Source organism: Pyrus communis, chromosome 8 (assembly GCF_963583255.1).
Source record: "Pyrus communis chromosome 8, drPyrComm1.1, whole genome shotgun sequence".
NCBI lineage: Eukaryota > Viridiplantae > Streptophyta > Magnoliopsida > Rosales > Rosaceae > Pyrus > Pyrus communis.
The window spans coordinates 16,613,415-16,637,285 of NC_084810.1; the positions used below are offsets into that span (position 1 = coordinate 16,613,415).

The 23,871-nt window shown below is 37.9% G+C and overlaps 2 protein-coding genes across 2 annotated transcripts; one reads left to right on the plus strand and one right to left on the minus strand.

Annotated features, from left to right (window-relative positions):
* The first annotated feature begins 1,519 nt into the window (after positions 1 to 1,519).
* On the plus strand, positions 1,520 to 9,893 carry LOC137742255 (DDT domain-containing protein PTM-like). Its single transcript, XM_068482072.1, has 9 exons — positions 1,520 to 2,868; positions 3,116 to 3,793; positions 4,042 to 5,179; positions 6,116 to 6,401; positions 6,539 to 6,663; positions 7,043 to 7,509; positions 7,603 to 7,631; positions 7,838 to 8,323; positions 8,474 to 9,893. The coding sequence occupies exons 1-9, from the start codon at positions 2,048 to 2,050 to the stop codon at positions 9,406 to 9,408; spliced, it is 4,965 nt and encodes a 1,654-aa protein (XP_068338173.1). The 5' UTR covers positions 1,520 to 2,047; the 3' UTR covers positions 9,409 to 9,893.
* A 786-nt stretch (positions 9,894 to 10,679) lies between these two features.
* Positions 10,680 to 23,871, minus strand: LOC137742256 (AP-2 complex subunit alpha-1-like). Its single transcript, XM_068482074.1, has 27 exons — positions 23,406 to 23,871; positions 20,523 to 20,654; positions 19,842 to 19,967; positions 19,464 to 19,526; positions 19,289 to 19,386; positions 18,982 to 19,189; positions 18,218 to 18,289; positions 18,043 to 18,135; positions 17,336 to 17,437; positions 17,044 to 17,141; positions 16,788 to 16,869; positions 16,591 to 16,679; positions 15,611 to 15,716; positions 15,465 to 15,530; positions 14,584 to 14,690; positions 14,386 to 14,490; positions 14,065 to 14,185; positions 13,769 to 13,951; positions 13,389 to 13,625; positions 12,995 to 13,075; positions 12,701 to 12,865; positions 12,509 to 12,595; positions 12,288 to 12,413; positions 11,746 to 11,826; positions 11,591 to 11,662; positions 11,340 to 11,419; positions 10,680 to 11,262 (listed from the first exon to the last, which is right to left on the minus strand). The coding sequence occupies exons 1-27, from the start codon at positions 23,535 to 23,537 to the stop codon at positions 11,112 to 11,114; spliced, it is 3,063 nt and encodes a 1,020-aa protein (XP_068338175.1). The 5' UTR covers positions 23,538 to 23,871; the 3' UTR covers positions 10,680 to 11,111.

Here is a 23,871-nt window from a genome sequence, read left to right on the forward strand (position 1 = left end):
ATGGCTTGTCCCTTGCTTGATGCCATTGATTTTGGAGGTGTGCTTTGGTTTTCTTGAACGGAGAAAGAGATGAGAGGTAGAAATTGTTCTACTGGGCGTGCCAAATTTGTAAATACGAAAATTCCTAATGACGAACGAGACAAGAACACGTGTACAAAATATATTTTTTGTATTAATGATTTTGGGGTTACAATCTCTTTGTAATTTGGTCCTCTGATTTGATCTCCGTAAGATGTTGGTTTGTTGACGTGTTGTTGATCCAAGGGCTATCGAGACTTGATCTTGGATGAACAGTTGGAAGTTTCTTCAAGGGTCGTCGGGGCTTGATCTTGAAAAACATGGATGAACAGATCTTCAAGGGCTTTTGGGCTTGATCTTGAAGTTGTTGATCCAAAGGGCCGTTGGGGCTTGATCTTAGGGTGAACAGGTGGGAGCTTCTTCAAGACCTTTCAGGGCTTGATCTTTGAATAATGGTTGTGCATATGTCTTCAAGGGCTTTTGGGGTTGATCTTGAAGAACAATGATGAACGGATCTTCAAGGGCTTTTGGGCTTGATCTTGAAGAACGGTTGGATGTGTGGATTTGTTGATGTTGTTGATCCAAAGAACTGTTAGGGCTTGATCTTAGGATGAACGGATGATGAACGATGAACACTTTCTTCAAGGGCGGTCGGGGCTTGATCTTAAGTTGGTGGAAGTTCTTCAAGGGTCGTTCGGGCTTGATCTTGAAAGAGGATTTGATGAAGAACGAAAAGAGCTTTCTTGATCCTTCGGGATTTGCTTAAGAGCTTTAGAGTTTCAAAGCTTCAAAGTTTTGGTGTGATATTCATTCATTGCCAAAATGAATGCCTTGGCTTCCTATTTATAGAATTCCAAAATTTGATTTTTGGATTTAAATAATCAGATGAAATAAATCATTTCTGCCAGGTGTTGACACATGTCCTGTTTGATGACTTTTCCGATTTATTTCAATTTTTTCGTTGAGTCACACGCTACGTGTAAAATTTATGTGACACGTGAGCGTTGAAATTTTAATTATTGGTCAACATTCATTTCACCGAAATTTCGATATCTACAGACACATTCAAAATTCTACAACTTATATAACTCCTTTAAAATTTTGATTAAATACCCTCAGTTCTATAAATTCTTATAAAAAATTTCAACATTCCAACAGCCCCTAGTCTAAAATGACAAAATGCTAGCCCATTGTGAGAGGTCTTAGCCTCACAATGAGCTAGCAATAATGTGTCCAGGTTCGTGTTTAGTGAGAATCGAATATAAAAAATTTCACTTACAAATAAAAAGAAATATCTCTATTAGACTGTAATACTAAGTGACCAAATGATATAAACTATAAGAAAATGTCCTAAATGGAAAAATGGATCTCACGTTTGTTATAAAAAAAGTGGGCCCGCAGAGTATCACAGAGCCGCAGCACAAAAAAAAAAAAAAAAAAAAAAAAAAAAAAACCTGCCGATGCTTATTTGTTTCAATTTTGGTAAACATGCGTCGCCCGAGTTCAAACTGGCGACTCGTGAAGAAACTGAGTTCCGAGTCATGGATATCCCGCACGCGTGACAATTTAACTCGGGCAGGGATAAGGGGGGAGAGGCAGTTGTTTTCTCCCAATAGGGCTTCTCTCTCTCTCTCTCTATTCCCTCTCTGTGTGGCGCTCTCTCTTTCTCTCGCAAAGCTCCCAGAGGCGTCTCTAATGGCGGTTATACCCTAACTAGGTACCGCAGTTGCACATATATATTTATTCCCTTTCTCAATCAGAAGCACAAAAAAAATAGCACAATTTTTTGAATCTGAATGCTATTTTTATTGGAATTTAGTTCGAACAATTTTAGATTCACTTCTCGATTGTTTTTGTATTTTGGTACGACAGGATCTGCCCGAAGCCACCTGGATTTTGCAGCATTTTAGATGAAGTATTATCCATATCTTACTGCTTAGGGATAGGGGAGGGGCTTTAATTTTGGGTAAAAAGCTTAGGGTTTTTGTGGCGGCTTGATTTCCGGTTGGAATCCGATCGGATTGGCTAAATGGACAATCCGGTAGTTAAAAAAAGGGGTCGCCCTAGGAAGCGTAAAGCGGAGGATGAAAAGGACCGGAAATCGGGTCCTGAAGCTAAGAAACGGGTTGTTGAGACAAGGTCGATTGTGTTGGTGGGTAGATATGTGTTGAAAGACTTCGGGAGGAGTGGGGTTTTTCTTGGGAGAGTTGTGTATTACAATGCCGGGTTGTACAGAGTTAATTACGAAGATGGCGATTGCGAGGACTTGGAGAGTGGCGAGATTCGTGGCATCCTTGTTCGTGATGATGATCTTGACATTGGTTTGAGCGTTAGGAGGAAGAAGTTAGATGATTTGGTGTTGAAATTGAGTAGGGAAACTGCAGCTGGGTTGGATAAGAATGTGACAAAATCAGCCCATGAGGTGGATAGGATTGATTCACCTGCATTGGGTGAGTTGAGTGGTGGAGTAAAGATCAAAAGTGATGAGATTCAAATTGAAGGTGGTGATGACTCGTCTAGTGATTCGAGTGAGTATGCAGAGGATAAGGATATGGGTTTTGGTGATGAGCCACTGTCTGTCCCACCGCCACAGTTGCCCCCTTCTTCAGGAACCATAGGCGTGCCAGAGCAATATGTTTCACATCTTTTCTCCGTGTATGGTTTCTTGCGATCATTTAGCATCTCCCTGTTCTTGAACCCATTTACATTGGATGATTTTGTGGGTTCGCTTAATTGCATTGCTCCAAACACACTGTTGGATGCAATTCATGTTGCTTTACTGCGTGCCTTGCGGGGTCATCTTGAAACACTCTCATCTGATGGCTCAGAGGCAGCACAAAAGTGTTTGAGGTACATATACATACAACTCTCAGTGCATTAGATGATTGGATCTTTTACAATATCATTATATTGAAGGAGCCATATTAGCTTCAAGTGCATACAGCATATGGTGTTAACCGAGTTTCCCTTCTTGTACTATGTTTTACAAACAGAAAAATAATTGCAGTAAATTATTATTCTATATAGATATATCTGATGTTTGTATTTACCATTCCATTACTAAACTTTTAGGATTATGTTTACAATTTATTTGCAGGTGCATTGATTGGAACTTGATTGATACATTGACTTGGCCTGTTTACTTGGTCCAGTATTTGACAATTATGGGATATGCAAAAGGACCTGAGTGGAAAGGCTTTTATAATGAGGTTATGGACAAGGAGTATTATCTATTATCAGTTGGTAGAAAGTTAATTATTTTGCAAATCCTTTGCGATGATGTCTTAGATGCTAAAGATCTGAGAGATGAATTAGACATGCGCGAAGAATCAGAAATCGGAATAGATTGTGATGCAGAAGTGACTAATCCTCTTGTAAGTGGGCCAAGAAGAGTCCATCCGAGATATTCCAAAACTTCTGCCTGGAAGGACAGAGAAGAGGTGGAAATTAATCGGGCATCTGGTAATGCAAATTCATTTAGTTCCAAAGGTGTGAAAGAGGATGTGGATGATGTAGATCGTAACTCTGATGAATGTCGGCTTTGTGGTATGGATGGAACCTTGCTTTGCTGTGATGGGTGTCCTTCTGCTTATCACACAAGGTGTATAGGTGTTATGAAATTGTCTATACCGGAAGGGTCCTGGTATTGTCCTGAGTGCACAATTAATAAGATTGGGCCAACAATTACAATGGGAACATCCGTTAAAGGAGCACAAATATTTGGCATCGATTCCTACGAGCACATCTTCATGGGTACTTGCAACCACTTACTGGTGTATGTTATCAACATCTTTGGTTTTTAGTTCCCCCATTGTTGTGTTTGCTATGTATTTTAATTACTGATGAACCCTTTTTTCCAAAAAAAATCATTCTTATTGGTTTGTGGACATGCCTCCATCTCTGCCTCAGACTTTGATTTTTTTCTTTAGTTCTGTCTGTATGTCTTGCTCTTAATGTCTACTCATTCATTTGGAATGTCATTCAACCTATCCGGTTTTTAATCTCCTGGCATGATTTTTGCAGGCTCAAGGCAACTATCAACACAGAACCATGTATTAGATATTACAATCAGAATGACATTCCAAAAGCCCTTAAAGTTTTACATTCATCTGGCCAACATACAGCTTTATACTCAGAGGTTTGCAAGGCAATTTTACAATATTGGAGTATCCCAGAAAGTGTCTTCTCTCTTCCACAAGCGACTGAAACAGAAATTCCATTGGAAAATACAAACGAAGGTGCAAAATCTTCTATGCAGTCACTTCCTTTGCCTGGCAAGGAAAATCATACAGTTACAGCTCCGATTAAGGCTGAGAATCATGTGACTAGTGTAAGTGAAACCAACTTAGGTTACATGGCAGCTTCATCTCTCAATGCCTCTGATAAGATTCAAGTTGACCTTCCTAATTCTCAGAGCAATGGGGTCAGTACACCACAGGAGCGCCGGCCTTTGATTATCAAGATACGTACAAGGCAGAAAATGGAATTCTCTGTACCAACTGCTACTGGTACCCAGCTGGCTGATCCATCTCATCTGACCCACCAAATCTCAGTTGCAATACCTCGTAGTACATGCACCTCAGGGAACATCAACAACTGTCACAATGAGCATGCATGCATGGGGGCTTTTTATAAACCTCAGGCATACATAAATTACTATATGCACGGGGAGTTTGCTGCATCTGCTGCTTCCAAACTTGCTGCAATATCATCAGAAGAAACTCGAGTCTCAGATAGTCATGCTTTAGGCAATCCCAGGAAAGCTGCATCTGCAAACATTTCATTGCAAACAAAAGCCTTCTCATTAACAGCCTCACGTTTCTTTTGGCCAAGTTCTGAAAAGAAGCTTGTGGAGGTTCCAAGGGAGAGGTGCGGTTGGTGTCTTTCTTGTAAGGCTTCAGTTTCAAGCAAGAGAGGATGTATGCTAAATCATGCTGCTTTGAGTGCCACCAAAGGTACTATGAAGACCCTTGCCAGCCTGCATCCTATAAAGAATGGGGAGGGGAATATTGTAAGCATTGCAACATATGTATTGTACATGGAGGAGAGTTTACGTGGCCTAGTAACTGGACCATTTGTCAATGAAAATTATAGAAACCAGTGGCGCAAACAAATTTATCAAGGATCAACTTTCAGTGCAATAAAAGCGCTATTGCTTGAAGTAAGTTTTTAATATCCTAGTGTCTGGTTTTTTTGTGTAGATTTTAATTGGTCCAGTACTTTTCTACTAGGCAGTAGCGGTTAGTGAAAGGGGCCTTAGTTTCTATCCTCCATGAGCTTCACCACATGAAACCCAATGGTACTGTTTATGATATGCCCCTCATCATTAGCTTCTTATGTCAATTACTGACAAGTGACGCCTAAAATGAATTTGGATAGATTAAATGGACTACTGAAATCAGAGGACCAATTTTAAATCACTTAATAGGAAAATTTGTTGCAGGATTATAGGGACAATTATTTCCATTTATGTCTAACTTTTGCGATCTGGTTTGAGTTTCAATCTGAACTTTTAAGTTCAGTAGATATACTGAAAGCATGAGATTTTGAAATTCTTACTAATTGGCAATTATGCAATTAACTTTGAAGAAGTTTGCCAATTAAATTTTCAATTTCATTGATCATTTTCATTCGTTTGGTCATATATAAGATTTTTTTCTTTTTTACCTGGCCAGTAAGGATTAGAGAGATGTGAGAGAGACCAATGCCAGCCAAGTTATACAAATTTAGTAGGAATCAGTGCAATACAAGTGCAATCACTTTACTATTCTAGCATTTGTGAAAACGTTTTAGTTATGCTGCTGAATCTGCACCGGAAGATTTTAGTGAAATAAGCCTCTTGTATTTTTCTACTACTTTGGTTGCAGTATAGTGCCTACTTCTGCTTTTTGTTAGTTTTTTTAAACAATATTTATAGCAACAGTGTGTGTGTGTATGTGTTACTCAAAGTTCCATAAGATGCCTGGGTAGGTTCTCCCCTAAATTGCGACCTGTGGTTTATTAGCCTTATAATCCTATAAATGGGTGAATTATTTTGTGATATATATTTTCATGTCTATGTATATGTTCTGATGGATGATCCGTCTCTTATCTGCAGCTTGAGGCAAATATACGAACCATTGCTCTGTCTGGGGAGTGGATAAAGCTTGTGGATGATTGGTTGGTTGATTCATCCATGATTCAAAGTCCAACTTGCTCTGTTGGTACAACACAAAAACGCGGACCAAACAGAAGGGGCAGGAAGCAGAATGCAATTCATGATGATAAAGATGATGATTGCCATGACCAGAGTTTTGTCTGGTGGCTAGGTGGGAAGCTATCAAAGCTTATATTTCAGAGAGCAATTTTATCTCGTTCTTTGGTTAAAAAAGCAGCTCGCCAAGGTAACTTCTGTCTTTGTCTTTCTGCAAAACTATCTGTTTTTCCCCGTATGATATCTTTGAACTATTGAAGGTTTTCATTTCCAGCGCTGTTGGGAGGGGTAGGGATGTGTACTAATGGGTTTTTTGTGGTCCACTAGGTGGTTGGAAGAAAATTTCTGGTATATCTTATGCTGATGGTTCTGAGATTCCTAAAAGAAGCAGACAATCAGTATGGAGGGCTGCAGTTGAAATGAGTAAGAATGCACCACAGCTTGCGCTTCAGGTTTGTTATTAACTTGCAAATACCTAAATTCCTTGCTCTGTTCACCCCTCTCACTTTCTTTATATATCTCTTGGCCTGGCCGCATATTAAGGGCTCGTTTGGATGTGCTTTTAAAATGACTGAAAGCTCTTTTAGAAAAAATGATTTTGGGTTCCAAAAGCACTTGAAGTGCTTTCCACAAGAATTGCCAGTTATGTACTTCTTCCAGGAAGCATTTTAAGTGCTTTTTCAGCATTTACTTTCATCTTTACTAAAGATTTTATAAAAACATTTTCATCAAAAGCGCTTTTAGTCATTGTAAAAGCACATCCAAACAAGATATAAGTTACCTCATGAGGTATGTTGTTGATAAGAAATTTCAACTGTAATATTTCACCAGGTCAGATATTTGGATTGTCACCTGAGATGGAGTGATCTTGTTCGTCCTGAGCAGAACGTCCCTGATGGGAAGGGTGTGGAGACAGAAGCTTCTGTTTTTAGAAATGCAAATATATGTGATAAAAAATTTGTGAAGAACAGTAACATATATGGGGTTGATTTCGGTGGTCAAAAGCATCTGCCTAACCGTGTAATGAAGAGTATCATTGAAATAGAGGAAAGTCAAGATGGATATAACAAGTTTTGGTTTCCTGAACTGCGCATTCCTTTGTATTTGATTAAAGAATATGAAGAAAGGGTGGGCAAAGCTCTTTTGCCATCAGCTGAGCAGCCTTTGAATATGTTCCGCAAGTTACAGAAAGAGCAGTGGAAGGTTCCCCGCAGGGATATATTTTTCTATCTTGTGTGTAAGAGAGATAATCTGGACTTGTGTTCCTGCTCTTCATGTCAACTGAATGTTTTAATGCGGTAATTACTTCATACAATTTATTCTTTTCAATTGTTAAGTTGTCTATACTGCTATGTCAAAAACTGAGTCATCATTTCTCTGTTGTAATTCAGGAATGCAGTCAAGTGCAGTGCCTGTCAAGGTACATTGACGAACCTTCTTTTGGCCTTTACTAGTGCAGTGTTTTAATTAGGAATCTCTTAAAAATGTGAATTATGCATGAGTGGTTAAGTAACTACCAACTTTTTTTTAAATGCACAATTTGCTAACTATATGATCAAATACCAACATCTTAAAGGTGTAAAATTTATTCATCAATGTTTGCAATTTCTTCTTTATTTTTGTCAGGTTATTGTCATGAGGACTGTACCATAAGTTCAACAGTTTCTACAAATGAAGAAGTTGAGTTTTTGATCACTTGCAAGCAGTGCTACCATGCAAAGGCTCTCATTAAAAATGAAAACTTGAAGGAGTCTCCAACTAGTCCTTTGCACTTGCAAATGCAGGAATATCGAACTCCCATGACAGTCACCAGTGTTGCAAGGCCTAAAAACTACAATCAACCAGTAACACATGTCAGAGGGCAGGGGACTCGTTCTGAGAAGAAACAGGCAACTTCAGACTCTGCTTTGGCAGCAAAAAATCGTCACGGCATTCGTTCCTGGGGTATTATATGGAAGAAGAAGGGGGGCCCGGAAACTGACACTGATTTCCGGCTTAATAATATACTTCTTGCAGATGGTTCAGAAGTGCATGGGTTGTATCCTGTTTGCCACCTGTGCCATATGGCATATCAGTCAGATCTGATGTATATATGCTGCGAAACTTGCAAAAGTAAGTGTGCTTCCACAAGTGGAATTTTTGGCACTCTCTCTTCTCTCTCTCTCTCTCTCTCTCTCTCTCTCTCTCTCTCTCTCTCTCTCTCTCGTACCACCTCTGTGTGTGTGTGTGTGTCTAAGATTGATTGTCTTTGTGTTGATGCAGATTGGTACCATGCTGAAGCTGTTGAGCTTGACCAGTCAAAGATTTCTGAAGTGGCTGGTTTCAAGTGTTGCAAGTGTCGGAGGATAAAATCACCTGTGTGTCCTTACACTGATCCTACAAACATAAAGACGCAAGAGAACAAGAAGGTTCACACTAGGCGTCCAAAGCAAGAAACAGTTGGAGAAGACTCTGATTCTGCAACCTTTTCCATATCTGATTCTAAAGTCTGCGAACCTGCTACTCCAATATTTCCCATGGAGGAAGTGCCCATGCAGGATGGTGATCCTCTTCTCTTTTCTCTTGCTAAAGTCGAGTTAGTTACAGAGTACGATTCGGAAGTTAATGCTCAATGGAATACTGCTGAGCCCGGGCCTAGGAAATTACCAGTGAGGAGGGGTATTAAGCGTGAAGAGGATGTAGATGGCTTTCATGAGAGTAACATATCTCATCCTGGAATATCTACACATGGTGAAACGAATTACCTGTCAAATTCTATGGACTTCGCACCATCCCATGTTGGATGGGATAACTCCATGAATGGAGTTGAAGGTGAGACGGTGCATGACTATGAAGATCTAAACTATGAGAATATGGAACCGCAAACTGTCTTCACTATCAATGAGTTGCTGGCACCTGATGATGGTGACCAGTTTGATGGATTCCAAGCACTTGTAGATGAATCGGGAAATCTGGAAAACCAATATACAGTTTTCCAGGATGGAGACCCTGATCAATATAACATGGCTACTTTCAGTGATGAAGTAAAGTCTGCTGTTGAGATGATGCAATGTCAGGTATGTTCACTTCAAGAACCATCACCCAATCTTTCCTGCCAGAACTGTGGGCTATTGATACACAGTGAGTGTTCTCCTTGGATTGAATCATCATTGGCGAATGGAAGCTGGAAGTGTGGCCAGTGCAGAGAGTGGCGGTAGCTGTTTTTGCCATCCTTCTAAGGCTTCAAGCTTTGTTTCGGAGGGAGATCTCCTGGACGAGAAGTTGCAAGGTAATGACTCTTGATGGTTGTTAAATTTTTTGATTTATGAGAAGGCGAGACATCAAATATGGAAATTTCAGTTCTCTTTACTTCCCACCGGCGTTTCTGAGCCTCTGGCACATTCAGTTACACTGAGAAGTTTGGGAAGCTGAATTGTGACTTCCCAATTAAAAAATGGTTGGGCACCTCAATGTTAATTAGTAGGGGGTTTGGAGCTCTACTGTAAAGTGTCCAATTTTTCCGTAACCAGAAAATGGGGAGTTATTGTTTCACTGCCTTCGTATTTTTTGGGTCTGAACAAAGAGTTCAGACGATAAGCAGGTTTTTGGGGCTTATCTGATTGAATTGCTTGTGTAAATGAAATTCAGACCACAATTTTTCATGTTATGAAATCATGTCGTAATGAGGAGTATTTTTTATGTTGTGGAATGTTGCTTGTGCCAATGAGTGACTTCCCGTGCAAGTTATTGTGTTTTTCTGAAATGTAATCCGGTACCTCAAGCGACGCTTAGTATAATAAGTGGTGTGAGAACACGGGAGATTTTTCAGTGTGTACGCTAAGTCTATGAGTCTCTATATATTCTGGACTCAAGTCAGGAGCGTAATCTATCCGTGATACTCTTCAACCCGTCAAACATTAACTTTGAATTGTGTCTTCACCGATTTAATGATGCTATTTAGTTTGGACACATTTCCAAAGGGATAGAATCTGTCTACATTTCGGTAAAAGGATTTTCAAGTTCCAAGGAATTGAGCTCGAGTTGCAAGAAATGGATCACTAAAATTAGAAAGGCATGTACGAGAAATTTACAAATGACACCTTCTGAGTATGGTTTTGCTAATCCCCCTCGCATGGCTTTGTAATGCTCATGGAATGAATTTTTAATCTGTCTACGTAATTTTTTGTGATCCATTCTTTGCTAACTTTTGAGGTTCTGGTAATTCAAGTGTTGGTTATGCAATGTGTTGAAAATTCTCACTTTATAAATAGATAAAAACCATGACGGCTATACAAGGAGTCAATGGAATTATGGAGATTGTTAATGGATCTTGAGAACTAGAGTTGTAGATTATTCGAGGGATATTATGGCACACGGAAACATTAGGGCAGAATGGCTAATAGGGCGTCACATGGAGGGAATTTATTCCCGCACCCTTTAGTGTAAACATTTTGTACCCAAAGGGGCAACACATATCACACACTGCAGATCAACCCAATAATTTGTATTACTGAGAAGAAAGATTATGGTCATGCATCAACAAACAAATACAAGCTATTACAACTAATCTACTTCATCATGTAACTACAGAAGCCAATCCACTGACAGACACTGGGAAGATCTGTAAAATGTGAAACGAGCAAGATATGTAAAAACACCCTCACCCCAAAACCGCGAAAATTTCTCACGTACGCACAATTGTATTGTACAGAAAAAAAAAATCTAAAAACCCCGACCAACCGCCCGTGGAGAGATCCACTCGAACACCTAAGCCGCCCGCACAAATTAGCTCACACCTCAATTCCGTCAGCCCTTGCATCGGGATTTTGTTTGTCCACCTCTTCAACTTTGCGCGGGAGAGGCCACTGGGCAGGTTGTATAAATCAGATTTACGAGTGTATAATGAACAAATCCTCACACATCACAGCAGGCCGGCCAGCATAGCCCCGGGATCTGTTAATGCTGCAACCGGGCTGGTTGGTTGAGCTACTGGAGGTGTTGGCGGCACTGGTCCAGGTGCATGAGGGGCTGGAGGCATGAAAACTAATTGTTCCTTGATGAACTCCTTCAACCTGCACATCATTCGGAGGTCAGAGGATTCTATCTTCCAACTTCCAAGTCAGAAAATTTTAAGGTTAACAATACATACTCAAGCGTTAATGTAGGGTCCCCTGAAGCAACTGTCATACGCAACTGTGTTCTGTCTGCTGGATCTGTTTCTATTCTAACCTGAGGAGAGTAAAACAAGCTAAAGAATGAGCGGCCTGTTACAATTCTAAAGAATCATTTTCAAGAAACATATTGTTATCTATAATAATAAACCGACAATTGGGGGTTCGGCTGTGCCGTAATACCACCAATTAAAGTCTGAAGTCCTGGAAACAAACATATAGCTCTTACCAAGCAAAGCATGGCCCGTGTATTTTCTGAGTAAAATGTTGTACTTGCAACAAGATTATTTGGATTTGGATCCTAAAATAGAGAATACATTAGTGACCACCTTAAATAACTGGCAGACTTGCAAGGAAAATTTAAAACATAAGAAGGGAACTTACAAGCGCTGGACAAACCATCAACCGGAAACTGTTAAGTAGATTCGCCATTTCTACAAGTGGCATTGGTTTGACACCTCTAACCTGCATTGTTTACTGGACAATTTCACCACATGCCAAATACAGAAGCTAGCCAATGTATAACAATTTAACCTCGACCTGGGGTTAGCAATAAGCTGCTTGAACAATGCTAAAACTTTACTACAAACTGGTTAGTATGTGTTTATTATTCTGATACGTGTAACACTTAACAGGTTCTAACATCCCGCTTTCCAGTAGATTACAAAATATCAGCACAACCTTCCCATCAGAGTTTGATGGTAATGAAATCGTCAATCAATTTATAGAGGGCACAACTTACACTATACAAGTCTATGAATTATTCCGCAAAAGCTGAATGAAAGAGACTAACAAGCGCTCATGTCATTAGGAATTTACTTTGTCAATGACTCAATATAAATGGTTGTCGATTAGTTTTAACCCATAAAAGGAATTTCTTCTTCAACACAAAAATCACAAATGTGACAAATTCTTAACACACATACCACTTCTTGAAGCTTCAGAGGTGGCCCCGATAGTGATCTCCACTGGGGAAAGAACTCTTCAGTAGACACCGGAATAGGCTGAAGAAATTTACTTAAGACAGCTGGGAGGCGAAGTTTGACATTGACCTACAAAAGGGTTACTATAAGTATCTGAAGCCACAAATATGACCTATTTTCTGCTTCATTGCACGATAAAAACACAAGAATTTTAGAGTAGGTACCATATTGTTACCGAACTTGTAGGAAAAGTCAAGAACCGCTACATCCCTGCTAGGTCTGAGATTCACAACTTCAAGCGGGCATTGTACCTACACAACAAAACAAAAAGAAATAGAAATACACAAAGCTAATAAATATTAGAGAGGGAGAAAGATCAACCACCAAAGCTTAATTATAAGGGTAACATTTATTACCTGTGCCCTGGGAGGAATAGTATCCGGTACTAGTGAGAGCTCCATTTTCAAATGAGAGGGAGGCAATATTATAGCCTGAACTGACACAAGTGGTGAAGTATTTTTGTTTCCCAAGAAAAGAACAAGAAATCCTTGATGTAGCCGCCACTCGGATTTAACTCCAATCTGGAATAACATCACAAGAATGTCAATATAAGCCTAATAAGGCCTTGCTGAATTTTCATAATCTCAAAGAAAAAATGGAAACTATCACATCTATAAACAAGAAAATATGGTTATAATTTCGGGGAAAACCTGAATATTAGGATCTTCGTATAGAACACCACTATCTTTCAAGCAGAGAGCATGAAATCTTTCAGCAATATTTCCTATTGGCTGCATTTAAGAATTATAAAATTTGTTAACACATATTAGAAAATAAGTATAACTGACCAAACAAAAAAAAAAACAAACAAAGGCAAACACATATATCTAATAGTTAGCGTATTAAGCTACTCAAAAAACACCATTACTTCTAAAAACAGAAAATACCAATTAACCAGTATAAAACATCAATATCTGATTGACAGTCCAATTTAGAGAGCAGAATACACTGCATTTGGAACTCTTTCAGGTTCCACCTACATCTTAGAACTTAGAAGAAATACAGCACCCAACAATGATTGCATACAATGTCTACAGAAAGTACCTGAACAGAATTTTGCTCCTCGCCAACAGGCACAATTGCTGAAGCATCCACTGCATTTGGATCGCTTCCTAATCCAGGGGTTACAGTCTGCTGCGGCTGACCAGCAGTAGCAGGACGGCCTTCAATAGCCAGGGGACCCAAGAGATCACCAAGGATATCTGCTGAAGGTGGCTGAGGATCAACTTTACTCAAAGTACCATTTTCCTGAGACGACCCTTGGTCAGTTGAATTGTGATCCTGTGACAATACCCAAACATGCATCAATGTTCAATCAAAATAAGATATAATATTTGTATGTGAAACTACAACATGCATACCCCAAATACACAGAATGAAAGAAAAGATCAGAATCGTTATTGAAAAGAAAATACAATACTAACCGCGTTACTGCTCATGCTGGGCATCTTGACAAGACCGAGCTGGTTGACAGGCGAGGTCCCATTAGCAGGGCGTTGATCGGTCACAACCAAAGCACTTGATGTTTGCTGCTGGGCCCGCAACTTGATAGCACTTTGTTCTGCTGTATCAACCTCTGTATCTTCAGCCTTCTTGATCAATGCAGACTACATATTAAACAAAAAAAAATTTATATTAAGAGTTTGTTTCAATAATTTCCAAGAATTGATAGTGTTGTGAACTGACTGATCCTCTGAAGGAAAGTGCAAAACAAATGTACCTGCCGCTCAGGAAATTTAGGCATTTCAGCCAAAATATCCACCAGATCTGCACCTCTCCTACTTAAGGCAAGGTATTCAGCAGCTCTTTGTTGTATCTCAACATCAATGCAACTCTCATATCTGAAAGGAAGAAATTGTGAGCTAAAGAAAAACATAAAATTTAATAAAAGAAGAGAACCAATTCACGAAAGTAAAGACGCAAATGACAACCCCACTTGTTGAATATTGCATAAGTAAACCAAGCGATAAAGAAAAACACAGAATTTGATTAACAGAAAAGAACCAATTCATGAAAGTAGAAGTACAGAAGACAATCTCACTTGTTGAATATTGACCAGATCTGATTCTGTAGTTCCTGGTCTGGAGGTTGAGTGTGCATAAAGATCTTAGCATATGTTGAAAGAAGAATAGGTATAGTAGATGTCCTGCAAATACATCATACAATCTGTAAGATATATACGGAAATGCTAACTGGATTTAGCAAGAATAAGAAACAGAGAAGTTTAAGTTCCACTTACGTTACAGCAGGAAGCTTCTCATGTATGACGGTAAATAATTCCTTTGGACTGCACCCAGGGCGTCTGGCCAAAAGGTGACCAAATTCTCCGATGATATATGCACTGACCTGTTGTATGTGTATTCATTCCAAACAAATCAAGAGATTTATTTTATTTAGATGGTTAAATTTGGTCAAAAAATAGGCAAGAGAAAGAATGAACGCTAAAGATTGAGGCAAGTTGAAATTGAAATGATACTCTTGAATATCATACGTGTAAAGACATATTCTGCCCCAAGACTTTAGAATTCACAACCTAGAACCCAAAACCATAGGACTCTTTTTGGAACATATCAACATAATGAGAATCTCCATTAAGAGTGATCTTACAATTCTCGAGCACCTTATCTTTCTATTATTTTTATATAAGACATACTTTATTTATTACAGAAATATAAGTCCAAAAGGTACAACATCAGTGGGATAAGTAGTGACCTTACTTACTACCTATTGGAAGCAAGGCAGCATATGACATCATGCCAATGAAATCTCTAAAGAAACTAATAGCAAAGCCAATTCTAACCTCCTTATGTTATGTAAGCTAATAAACAATCATGCTCTACATATGGATCATGGGCTCTCATGAAATCATTTAATGGCAACGGATCTCTCTCTCTCTCTCTCTCTCTCTCTCTCTCTCTCTCTCATGCCAGAAAATATTCTTTTCCTATCCTATACTCTGGATTTGGGCCATCGATCATGTTGATTTTGGCCAGAATGTCAATGTGGCATTTTGTCAACACAAGTCTTACAAGAGAACATGCTACATAATCCAGCATACAATAATCTCTTTCAGATTAAATTAAAGCTTGTATGGAAAATCAAATCATAGTCTACACGCACCTTAACCATAGTCTCATGTATAGCAGGTTTGTCAAGATACTCCCTAGCTTTTGCTGCTGCATAAGGCTGATCAAATGCATACCATGTCAGTAATAGTTACTAAAATGAACGTATCCATCAATTAAATTGCACCAAAGCACTCTAACCTGTAAGTCTTCGTTATTTGTAACAAATTGCACAACACGAAACCATATATCGTCACTAACAAAATCTCCAGCCTTGTCAATTAATTGAAGAATCACATCTACATACCTGTACAATATCATTATGCAAAAAATTGATAAAGGTTTAATTCCCATAATACATTACTTCAAGAGTCCACAAATAACAAAAGAGATGCACAGAATGATCCAGAAGAATAGAACTAAATAACAGAATTCCACAGAGTTAATTCCCTCACAGACAAAACCACCCAATCAAAAAATTGACTGAAACTAACTTTTCAAACATATGCATGTGCGCGCGCGAGTGAGCATGTGTAAATAAACTCAATAAAGCTTTACCCTAACTAATCCGAGTAGCTAAGTAGAATACAGTGTAGGACAGAAATAAAGAAGCTAGGTAAATTGATCTGTTTTCACCATTCAGTCACACTCACATCTTTGGTAAATTTTGTACTAGACCTTGATGAAAATAGTAAATGTAGTTTCAAAGTAAAATGTCACATAATGAGCCACAGATATGTCAAACCAAAAACGGAAATAGAAAATACAGGCAGAACAAAAACAAGACTAAACAATTTCAAAAGGTCATGAAAAATCACCTCTTTTATAATGGCAACCTACGTATATCATATATCCTTATAAGCAAAACATGTGTTTAATTTAAAACAAGAGTCACTACACACGTTATGAACCTCACGCTTCTCTGTCACTTCGTCTATTATTCCCTACGTATCCAACTATCCATTCATTTTCTCTTTGTTTTTCACTGTTAGTTGTCTACCAGGTTCTACATCACATTGGCTATTTTAGTAATTTTATCCCCCACTACAGTTGCTTAACAACTCAGAATCATAGGCCTGTTTTCAGATTTCTTCAAGCGCGTATATGTCCAATATCATATTTCTTTCAGAGGAGGACCATGTTTTTCAAAAGAATTGGAATAAAATAAGATCGACTCTTACCAAGAAAGATCGGGGGCAAACTTTTCTGCAAGAATGGCAGCCTTAAGAGACAATTCTTCACGCATGGCAAAATCGGCTGTGCTAAGATACTGAATGCAGATGAAATTCAGAGAAAATAAATGTGTGCTAACATGAACAAGAGACAATCTACCAAAATCCTGTAAAACCAACTAGAACACACCCAGCATTTGATGTACCTGCAATAATTCTTCGACTATATCCTTTGCATTTGAAACATCACACATACCATAAAGCAAGTCAAGAGCACGCCTACGTATACTGAGCATATAATTCAATGTCAGTAAGCAAAAATGGTTTAAGATATAGAAAAAGGAAGCACTAAAATAAGAGCAAGTACAATAAGAAAAACAAACAAATGCTGTTTTTTATAGAAAAACAAATTCCAGATATCTAACATGTTCAGCAAGTAACCAAACAGTCAACAGTTGTAACCTGATGTCTGGATCCTTCAATGAGGTGATGATCTGAGCCTGATGTCTCTTGATGATATCTTGCACATCAGTAACCATTAACATGCGGGTCATATTTTCCTACACAAGCAATGTGACTTTAAATCATACACATATCCAGCAGTAACATGTTTACTCTTCTAAGCTATAGTCACAGTTTCCTTTGTTTTCTTCAGTCAAGGTTTGCATTAAAATGAATGAAAAAATATGTTATTTATCAATTGATAACTTTGTTTAATAAGGATTATGAAACCATAAGTGTTTTCACCACTTACCAAACCAAGATATCGGATATTTGGTTCTCGGACAGCAATAAATTTTCCAAGAAGGGCAACACACTGAGACATCATCTCCTTTTCAGCATCAAGATGCATGACCTAAAATTGGGCAATTATAACGCAAAGTACATAAGAATCACTTGCCTTTAAAAAAATATATATGAAAAAATTTTGTGTGTATGTGCTCTGGAGAAAAGAAAACAGAGTTCCAGAGACAGCTAGCAAAGAAAATTTTCCAAACTTATTTAATTACAAGTGTCACAATCTTGGATGACTGCACAAACCCAAATTTATAAACATTTAAAAAATACTGATTAACCTTCAAAGAAGTGGGCAGGAGGAAAAATCCAGAGGATACCACTTTCACTTAAACAACCTAGTCATTTTTACAAAATTATAAGAGAAACTGTTCATATGATTCCACGCATGTCTGCAAAATGTATATGCTTTATATATGTATGGCTGTACACACAGAGACCATATTTTGTTGCTTTCACTCACAGCACAAAAATGTGATTTTAGTGGAAATCAATGCCAAAGCAACCAGAAGAACTACAGGAATTACTAAGGTATTAAAAATGGTCAGCCAAATAGGTGTACTTATATGCAAGTGCAACTTCTGCACACATAAATTAAAAGGAAATTCTCAATAAATGGTGCCTAAATACCAAAATCATACATAAAAAGTACTGCAGAAAGCTTACTAGAGCGAGGGCTTCAAAGAGAACAGCATGTGATGCATTGTTCTTATTAACATTTTTCACAACATCAGTACCCATCAAAATCCGCTGTAAGACCTGAAATCAACAGTACAACGTTTTAAAGATGCAAAAAAATATACCACCACAATTGATAATAAGTTCTTGACAGAAAATGAACCTCAAATAATGATCTTCTGGTATTTGGATCTTCGACGGTCGGAAAATACTGAAGAGCCCTCATTGTCTTGACCTGTCCTAACAAAAAAATTTATAAGTCTAACACAAAGTCGTTTACATGCACCAAATGCTACAAACTACAGAATGCATTACATTCCAGCTCACCATTTCACCCCTGCACTGCCTAAGCCAAGCCTTATGGGCTGTGGTGAATATCCAAGAAAGTTAAATGATAAAGACTCAGCCTTACTAAGTCATCCAGGCACAGCAAGAAAATGAAGATATTATCAAGGCTCTCAGTGCTGGCCAATGCCACTTAAAGATAACTCAACCTTGTCGAAGTTTTGAACCCCAGAAAAAGCCTTTGTGTAGAAAACTACATTTAAATCCAATGAGGAAAAAATGGTGCCACATCTGCCAAATTTTTCTTTGATTAGAATGCTCTATAAGCTTAAGCTAATAAAGTTATAAGGCTGGTTGAGTTATAATCTAAGTAGCAAGGGTGCTGGGTATATGGTACTCTGACCCATGCAAGAATAAAATGACAATGTCCACTTTAATTGGTGGAAGCTTCAAAAACAAGTGAAGAAAATGGCACAGAAAATAGACAAAGCAGATGTAGCTGCAATTGTTTTAATAAAATATATTTGACAGGATGAATCTTTTTCATAGGGAAAAAGGATAGGCGGCTGATTTTATATGATATCCGGTATATGCAAAGAAGACTGACAAATAAAACAAAACAAAAATGTATATATTACGAACCTGAAGCCAAGGAGATGGGATCCCATAGTAGGTGTACTCTTGTGGAATATCCTGGTTCCTAGCTAGTCGTTCTAATATTTTAACACATTTTGGAAGAGAACTCCAGTAAGCATCATAGTGGTTTGATACAAGGGCAACAAGAAGGCTCATAGATGATGTTAAAACACCAAGATCACGTTCATCTAAAAGTTGTGCCATCCGGTCAGCCCTAAAACAATTAGGAAAAGAGAAAACCCATCAAATAAGCACAGAAGGCAATAGTATTGGGAATAAATCCTGTAGTGAAGAAAATCATATGTTCACATACCAGCCATCTACATTGACAACATCAGGATTTTTTCTATACAAGCGCAATAGACATAGTGCAGCTTTTTTTCTCACAAGTGGTCTGTAGCTGCTAGAAATCTGAATAAAAAACACTTCGTCAACAGAATCATTTTCTATTAATCTCAACCAAGCATAAAAAATCCATTGCCCCTTACAAGTAACTTTTGAACATCAGGTGCTAATGACTCCGCAAATTCTCGCCCACCAATATTCCCAACCTACAGAGTAGAATACACATGAAACATTGACTGGTACATTAGGGACACAAGAATAATAAGACAAACAAAAGACAGCATGGAAGCAATAGGTTCAGGAAAAAAAAAAAAAGCTTATCCAAACAAATATTCAAGATATCCCAGGTATATCAAACCACAATATTACTCAACAAAACTTATTTAATATTGACATAACATAAAATCATATAATTATGGAAGACAAACAGAAGATAAGATCATATCTCATCATTATAACTTACAATTTCACAAGGTTAAATACTATGTTTTGAACACCTAACAGAATTTCTATGGCCATACCATAGTCAATGCCAAACATTGGAAAGTCTCATTCCGACCAATGATGTCATTGCGCACGGTATTTATCGCTAATCTCAGAAAATCATGGTTCTCATTGAGCAAGCATGCTGTTACAATGTACCCAACCTGCAATTAATGTTCACACAATTGAAAGTCAATTAGAGTGTGAAATCAACTTTTTTTTAAGATAAAGCAATATAATAGAATTATATCTTTAGCTTACTATCATTGAAAATAATCACATGAGAAGAAAATTGTGCTTTTTTAAGTTTCTATTTATAAAAAAAATGTATGCAAAAGAAACATATAAAATAAAAAATAAAAAAAATAAAAAAATAAAAAAAACTGTATTCTTGTATAAAACTGGATGCAGGAGTTCAGGTCAGCTGGTGAACTTTGAGCAGCGTGGTGTTCACAAAGTTAACCCACTTGGTGTTCATAAAGTTAACCCAAAAATTCATACCACCTCCAATTCATATACCAGATCTACTTGGTATCTGAATGACAAATGGTGACCCTGAGATGTACATGTCAATCACTATTTCCATTGGTTGATATACAAGAAGAAAACGAAGAGGATGTGTTTACTTCCTAGACTTGCAAGCTATATTTCCATACATGCAAGGAAAGTGGAAAAGTAGTGCTAGTCATTTTCTGGTTGATATGAAAAGAATGTGTCACCTGCTTTTCTGGATACTTAGGCGCAGATATTAGAGAAACTGCTTCCATGTGCCCAAAATCCACATCGTAGCCCAGCATATAAATGTAAAGCATTTTCCAGACATATTTCTTCTTTTCATAAGGTGTTAAACCCTGTTGATAGAATTAAAGAGAATTTTCATTAACCAGTCACCCTTTTTGTAGCTAAATAGTGTGAGCAAGCAGTAAAAAATGAGATACAGTATTGAGTAATAAAGCGTAAGAAAATTTTCATAAGGAAATAGACCTCCACCAATTAAGAAAAAGGAAAAGGAAAGATTGTGTAAGATACTAAGTTACAGTATTGATCTATGTCCACAGAATCTAACCAAAGAGAGGACCTTATGTTGCAAGATAACTAATGTCAAAATCATTAATGAGAGAGACAGAGAAGGCAAAAGAAAACAATGTATTTGCTATTTTTTTAGAATAATATTGAATTAAAATATAAAAAGGTACAAATCAGAGCACAAGATAATTAATGTCAAATTTCATGATCATTGACAAGAGAAGTATAGTTTGGCACAATTTTATAAGAAATAAGAGTAAATAAAATGACAAAAAGTACAATGCAGAGGACAAGATATCCACTATATACAGATCCAAAAATCCAACAAACTTGTACAAAAAAAATTTAAAAACAGCACTAATCCACCTAAATAACAGCAACCGTCTGAGCCAGAGAAAATCTCATAAGAAAAAAACTCCCCAAAACTCTGAAGAAACCAAACCCCATAACAGTACCCAAAAAGCAAACTTAATCTTCAGCTCCTCTTCCCCAAAAGTATCAAACATCCTCCTATGTCCTCCAACCAAATTACCCAAAACACAGTCATCACACTGTTCAAACATCCTCCTATATCCTCCAACCAAATTACCCAAAACAGTCATCGCACAACATCTCCCTTAATCCTTACTCTTCTTCCTCCCACCAAAAACGCATGCCATTGACAAAATAAGGGTGTACAGGGAGCTAGAACAGCATCACCAATAATAGCTAACAGAAATCGTCAACAAGGCAGTACAAAATACTTGTGCCCAAACACATAATAATAACGTTTGATTGACACCATAGAGAAAGCACCAGAAGATGGAAAAATGTTTCAAATTTTCATGAGCTCAAAAATGACTCAATATAAGTACACCAAACCTAAAATCCACAGGTGATACATCAGTCTAGGGTACGTTGAAAATATGTAGAGAAATTAATTGCTTGTTGACCCAACAAAAATACTAATCCTACCAGGCTAGTTCAATCACTTGGGTGGTGGTGTCAAATAACATATAACGTGAATGTGCAGAAATATTAGAAAAGGACAACAACAAATCACCACCGCTTCAACCATAGTCAATATCGAACCACGATTTTGAATATAGTAAACAACCCAATAAGAAGAAATAAGACAGTAAATGCCCCCACTATCATATCACCCATATAAAAAAGAATAACAGATAAATTAACCTAACTGACTTTGGTGATGCAAATGAACTTCAATAGAATCTAAGACAAGATACTATATAGAAAGGAAGAATGAAGATCAGGGATTGTATTATGGAAGAAGACGTGGACACATGACACTTTCTAAGAGTAGACAATCATATTCCCTAAAATTAAATATTAAAAAATGGTAGCCCATGTACAGCGGTAACCTTGTCCAATACCACCCCCATGGTGCCTCACATTTCTTTGAACTTTTGGGTCTGACAACATACAGACAACATTTTACCTTCAACACAGGAAAGATTAAGTTTTAATAAAAATATTTATATTTCCGACTTAATACAAATATACCTAGCTTCTGGCATACCCCTTCTAAGGAAAAATGTCTACAATGAAACATCCATTTACCATGATAGTAGTTTAAAGATGACGGTGATGTTTACCTACTTTTAAACCCCTTATATTTGCCGACAGGTAAAAGATTTAGTCAGCCATGAAGTTCAGTTCAATGGATACAAACAATTCATGTTCTAATCACAGAAGTACCAAAATGTGATTACGAACTGAATCTTAAATTCAGCATAAGAGCTAGGTATATGTTATTGAATGGATGAATTTCAATCCAACTTGAAATTTTCAAAATGGATGCTGTGTGACCTCTAGAACTGCAAACAATAGAATTAAAATGAGGGAACACTGACACGTTTTAGGTGAAGGAATGCCACCAAACATCAAGAGTATCCCCATGTGTTCTCCAATCTCCCTAGGCACAGACTAGAGTTCACCTCCCATCTTATTCCCTCTCCTAACAAGAACTCAGTTCAATATTTCAAAAACTATCAGATAGCAATACATAACTAGGTGAACATTAACTAAAAATTCATCAGGTTTAATGATATTCATCTAAATGCAAAGCAAGTGAAGGCAAACGCCTCTGGGTATTTCATGCGTATCATTTGAAGCCCATCAACATGCAGTACAAAATTTAAATTTGTAAATAAGCTTGAAAGTCATTTCTATTGCCCCTCCCGCATAACCAGTCCACAGCAAAGCCATTTCTAAATAAGCTTGAAAGTCAAAAAGAGAAAGGCTGATGCCACCAAATTCTTAGCAACGGCGATAATCGTAAAAACTATGTATCCTTTATTTTGGAATTCGAAATCAACCTCAAGCTCACTTCACCATTTCCGTTCCACAAACCCAAAATTGCAAAATTTAAGCTTTCCCTTCATTCCTCAGACTTTCCCAGCAGCCAAACAAACACCCAGAAAAAACCTAAATCCCTAATTCAAGCAATGAACCAAGTCCACCACGGCCTGGATCAAAAACTTCACTCATCCCCCCAATCCCCAAACTTTAACAAGAACGAATTCGCAACGCAACAACACATTCGAAAAGCGAAAACCCTAAACCTAATGACAAACCTTTTCGTTTTTGAAGCGTGTACGGACATTCCCAAGCTCCTTATCGACCCGGAGCCTCTCCTGCTCTTTGTTCTGGCAATTCCGAACGTCGCTGATGAAAACAGAGAGGCCTCGCATGCCTGACAACGCCATGGCTGCTCAGATCCAGCCCTAGCGATACGCGCACAGAGAAAGAGCCACCACTCCTGAGCTCCCCCAAACCCCACCGAGATTCTTCTGGGTCCTGAGTTGGATCTAAGGAGCAGCAGAAATTGAACACTGTTGGGGAAGATCAGCAGCTTCTCCAATTGCAAAATCGGAAAAATGGGTTTGATCTGAATTGCATAGGCTGGTTTTCTAGAGAGAGAAGGAAGGTGGACTGAGAGGAAAATTCAGAAAAGCCGTCTGTGAGTGCTGGAGGGAGACGACTTTTATTCAATGTTGCCCGATTGAAATCATTTCAATTTCCACCTAATACTTCCATCTT

What these genes read in the sequence shown, in the direction of transcription:
- LOC137742255 (XM_068482072.1), top strand. Translation starts at nt 2,048, where the DNA reads ATGGACAATCCGGTAGTTAAAAAAAGGGGTCGCCCTAGGAAGCGTAAA. An exon ending in TAAAAGCGCTATTGCTTGAA is followed by an intron (nt 5,180 to 6,115) that starts GTAAGTTTTTAA and finishes TCTTATCTGCAG; the next exon opens with CTTGAGGCAAATATACGAAC. An exon ending in CAAGTGCAGTGCCTGTCAAG is followed by an intron (nt 7,632 to 7,837) that starts GTACATTGACGA and finishes TATTTTTGTCAG; the next exon opens with GTTATTGTCATGAGGACTGT.
- LOC137742256 (XM_068482074.1), bottom strand. Translation starts at nt 23,537, where the DNA reads ATGGCGTTGTCAGGCATGCGAGGCCTCTCTGTTTTCATCAGCGACGTT. An exon ending in CTAAGTATCCAGAAAAGCAG is followed by an intron (nt 19,968 to 20,522) that starts GTGACACATTCT and finishes CATTAATTGCAG; the next exon opens with GTTGGGTACATTGTAACAGC. An exon ending in CTAAATTTCCTGAGCGGCAG is followed by an intron (nt 13,952 to 14,064) that starts GTACATTTGTTT and finishes TTTAATATGTAG; the next exon opens with TCTGCATTGATCAAGAAGGC.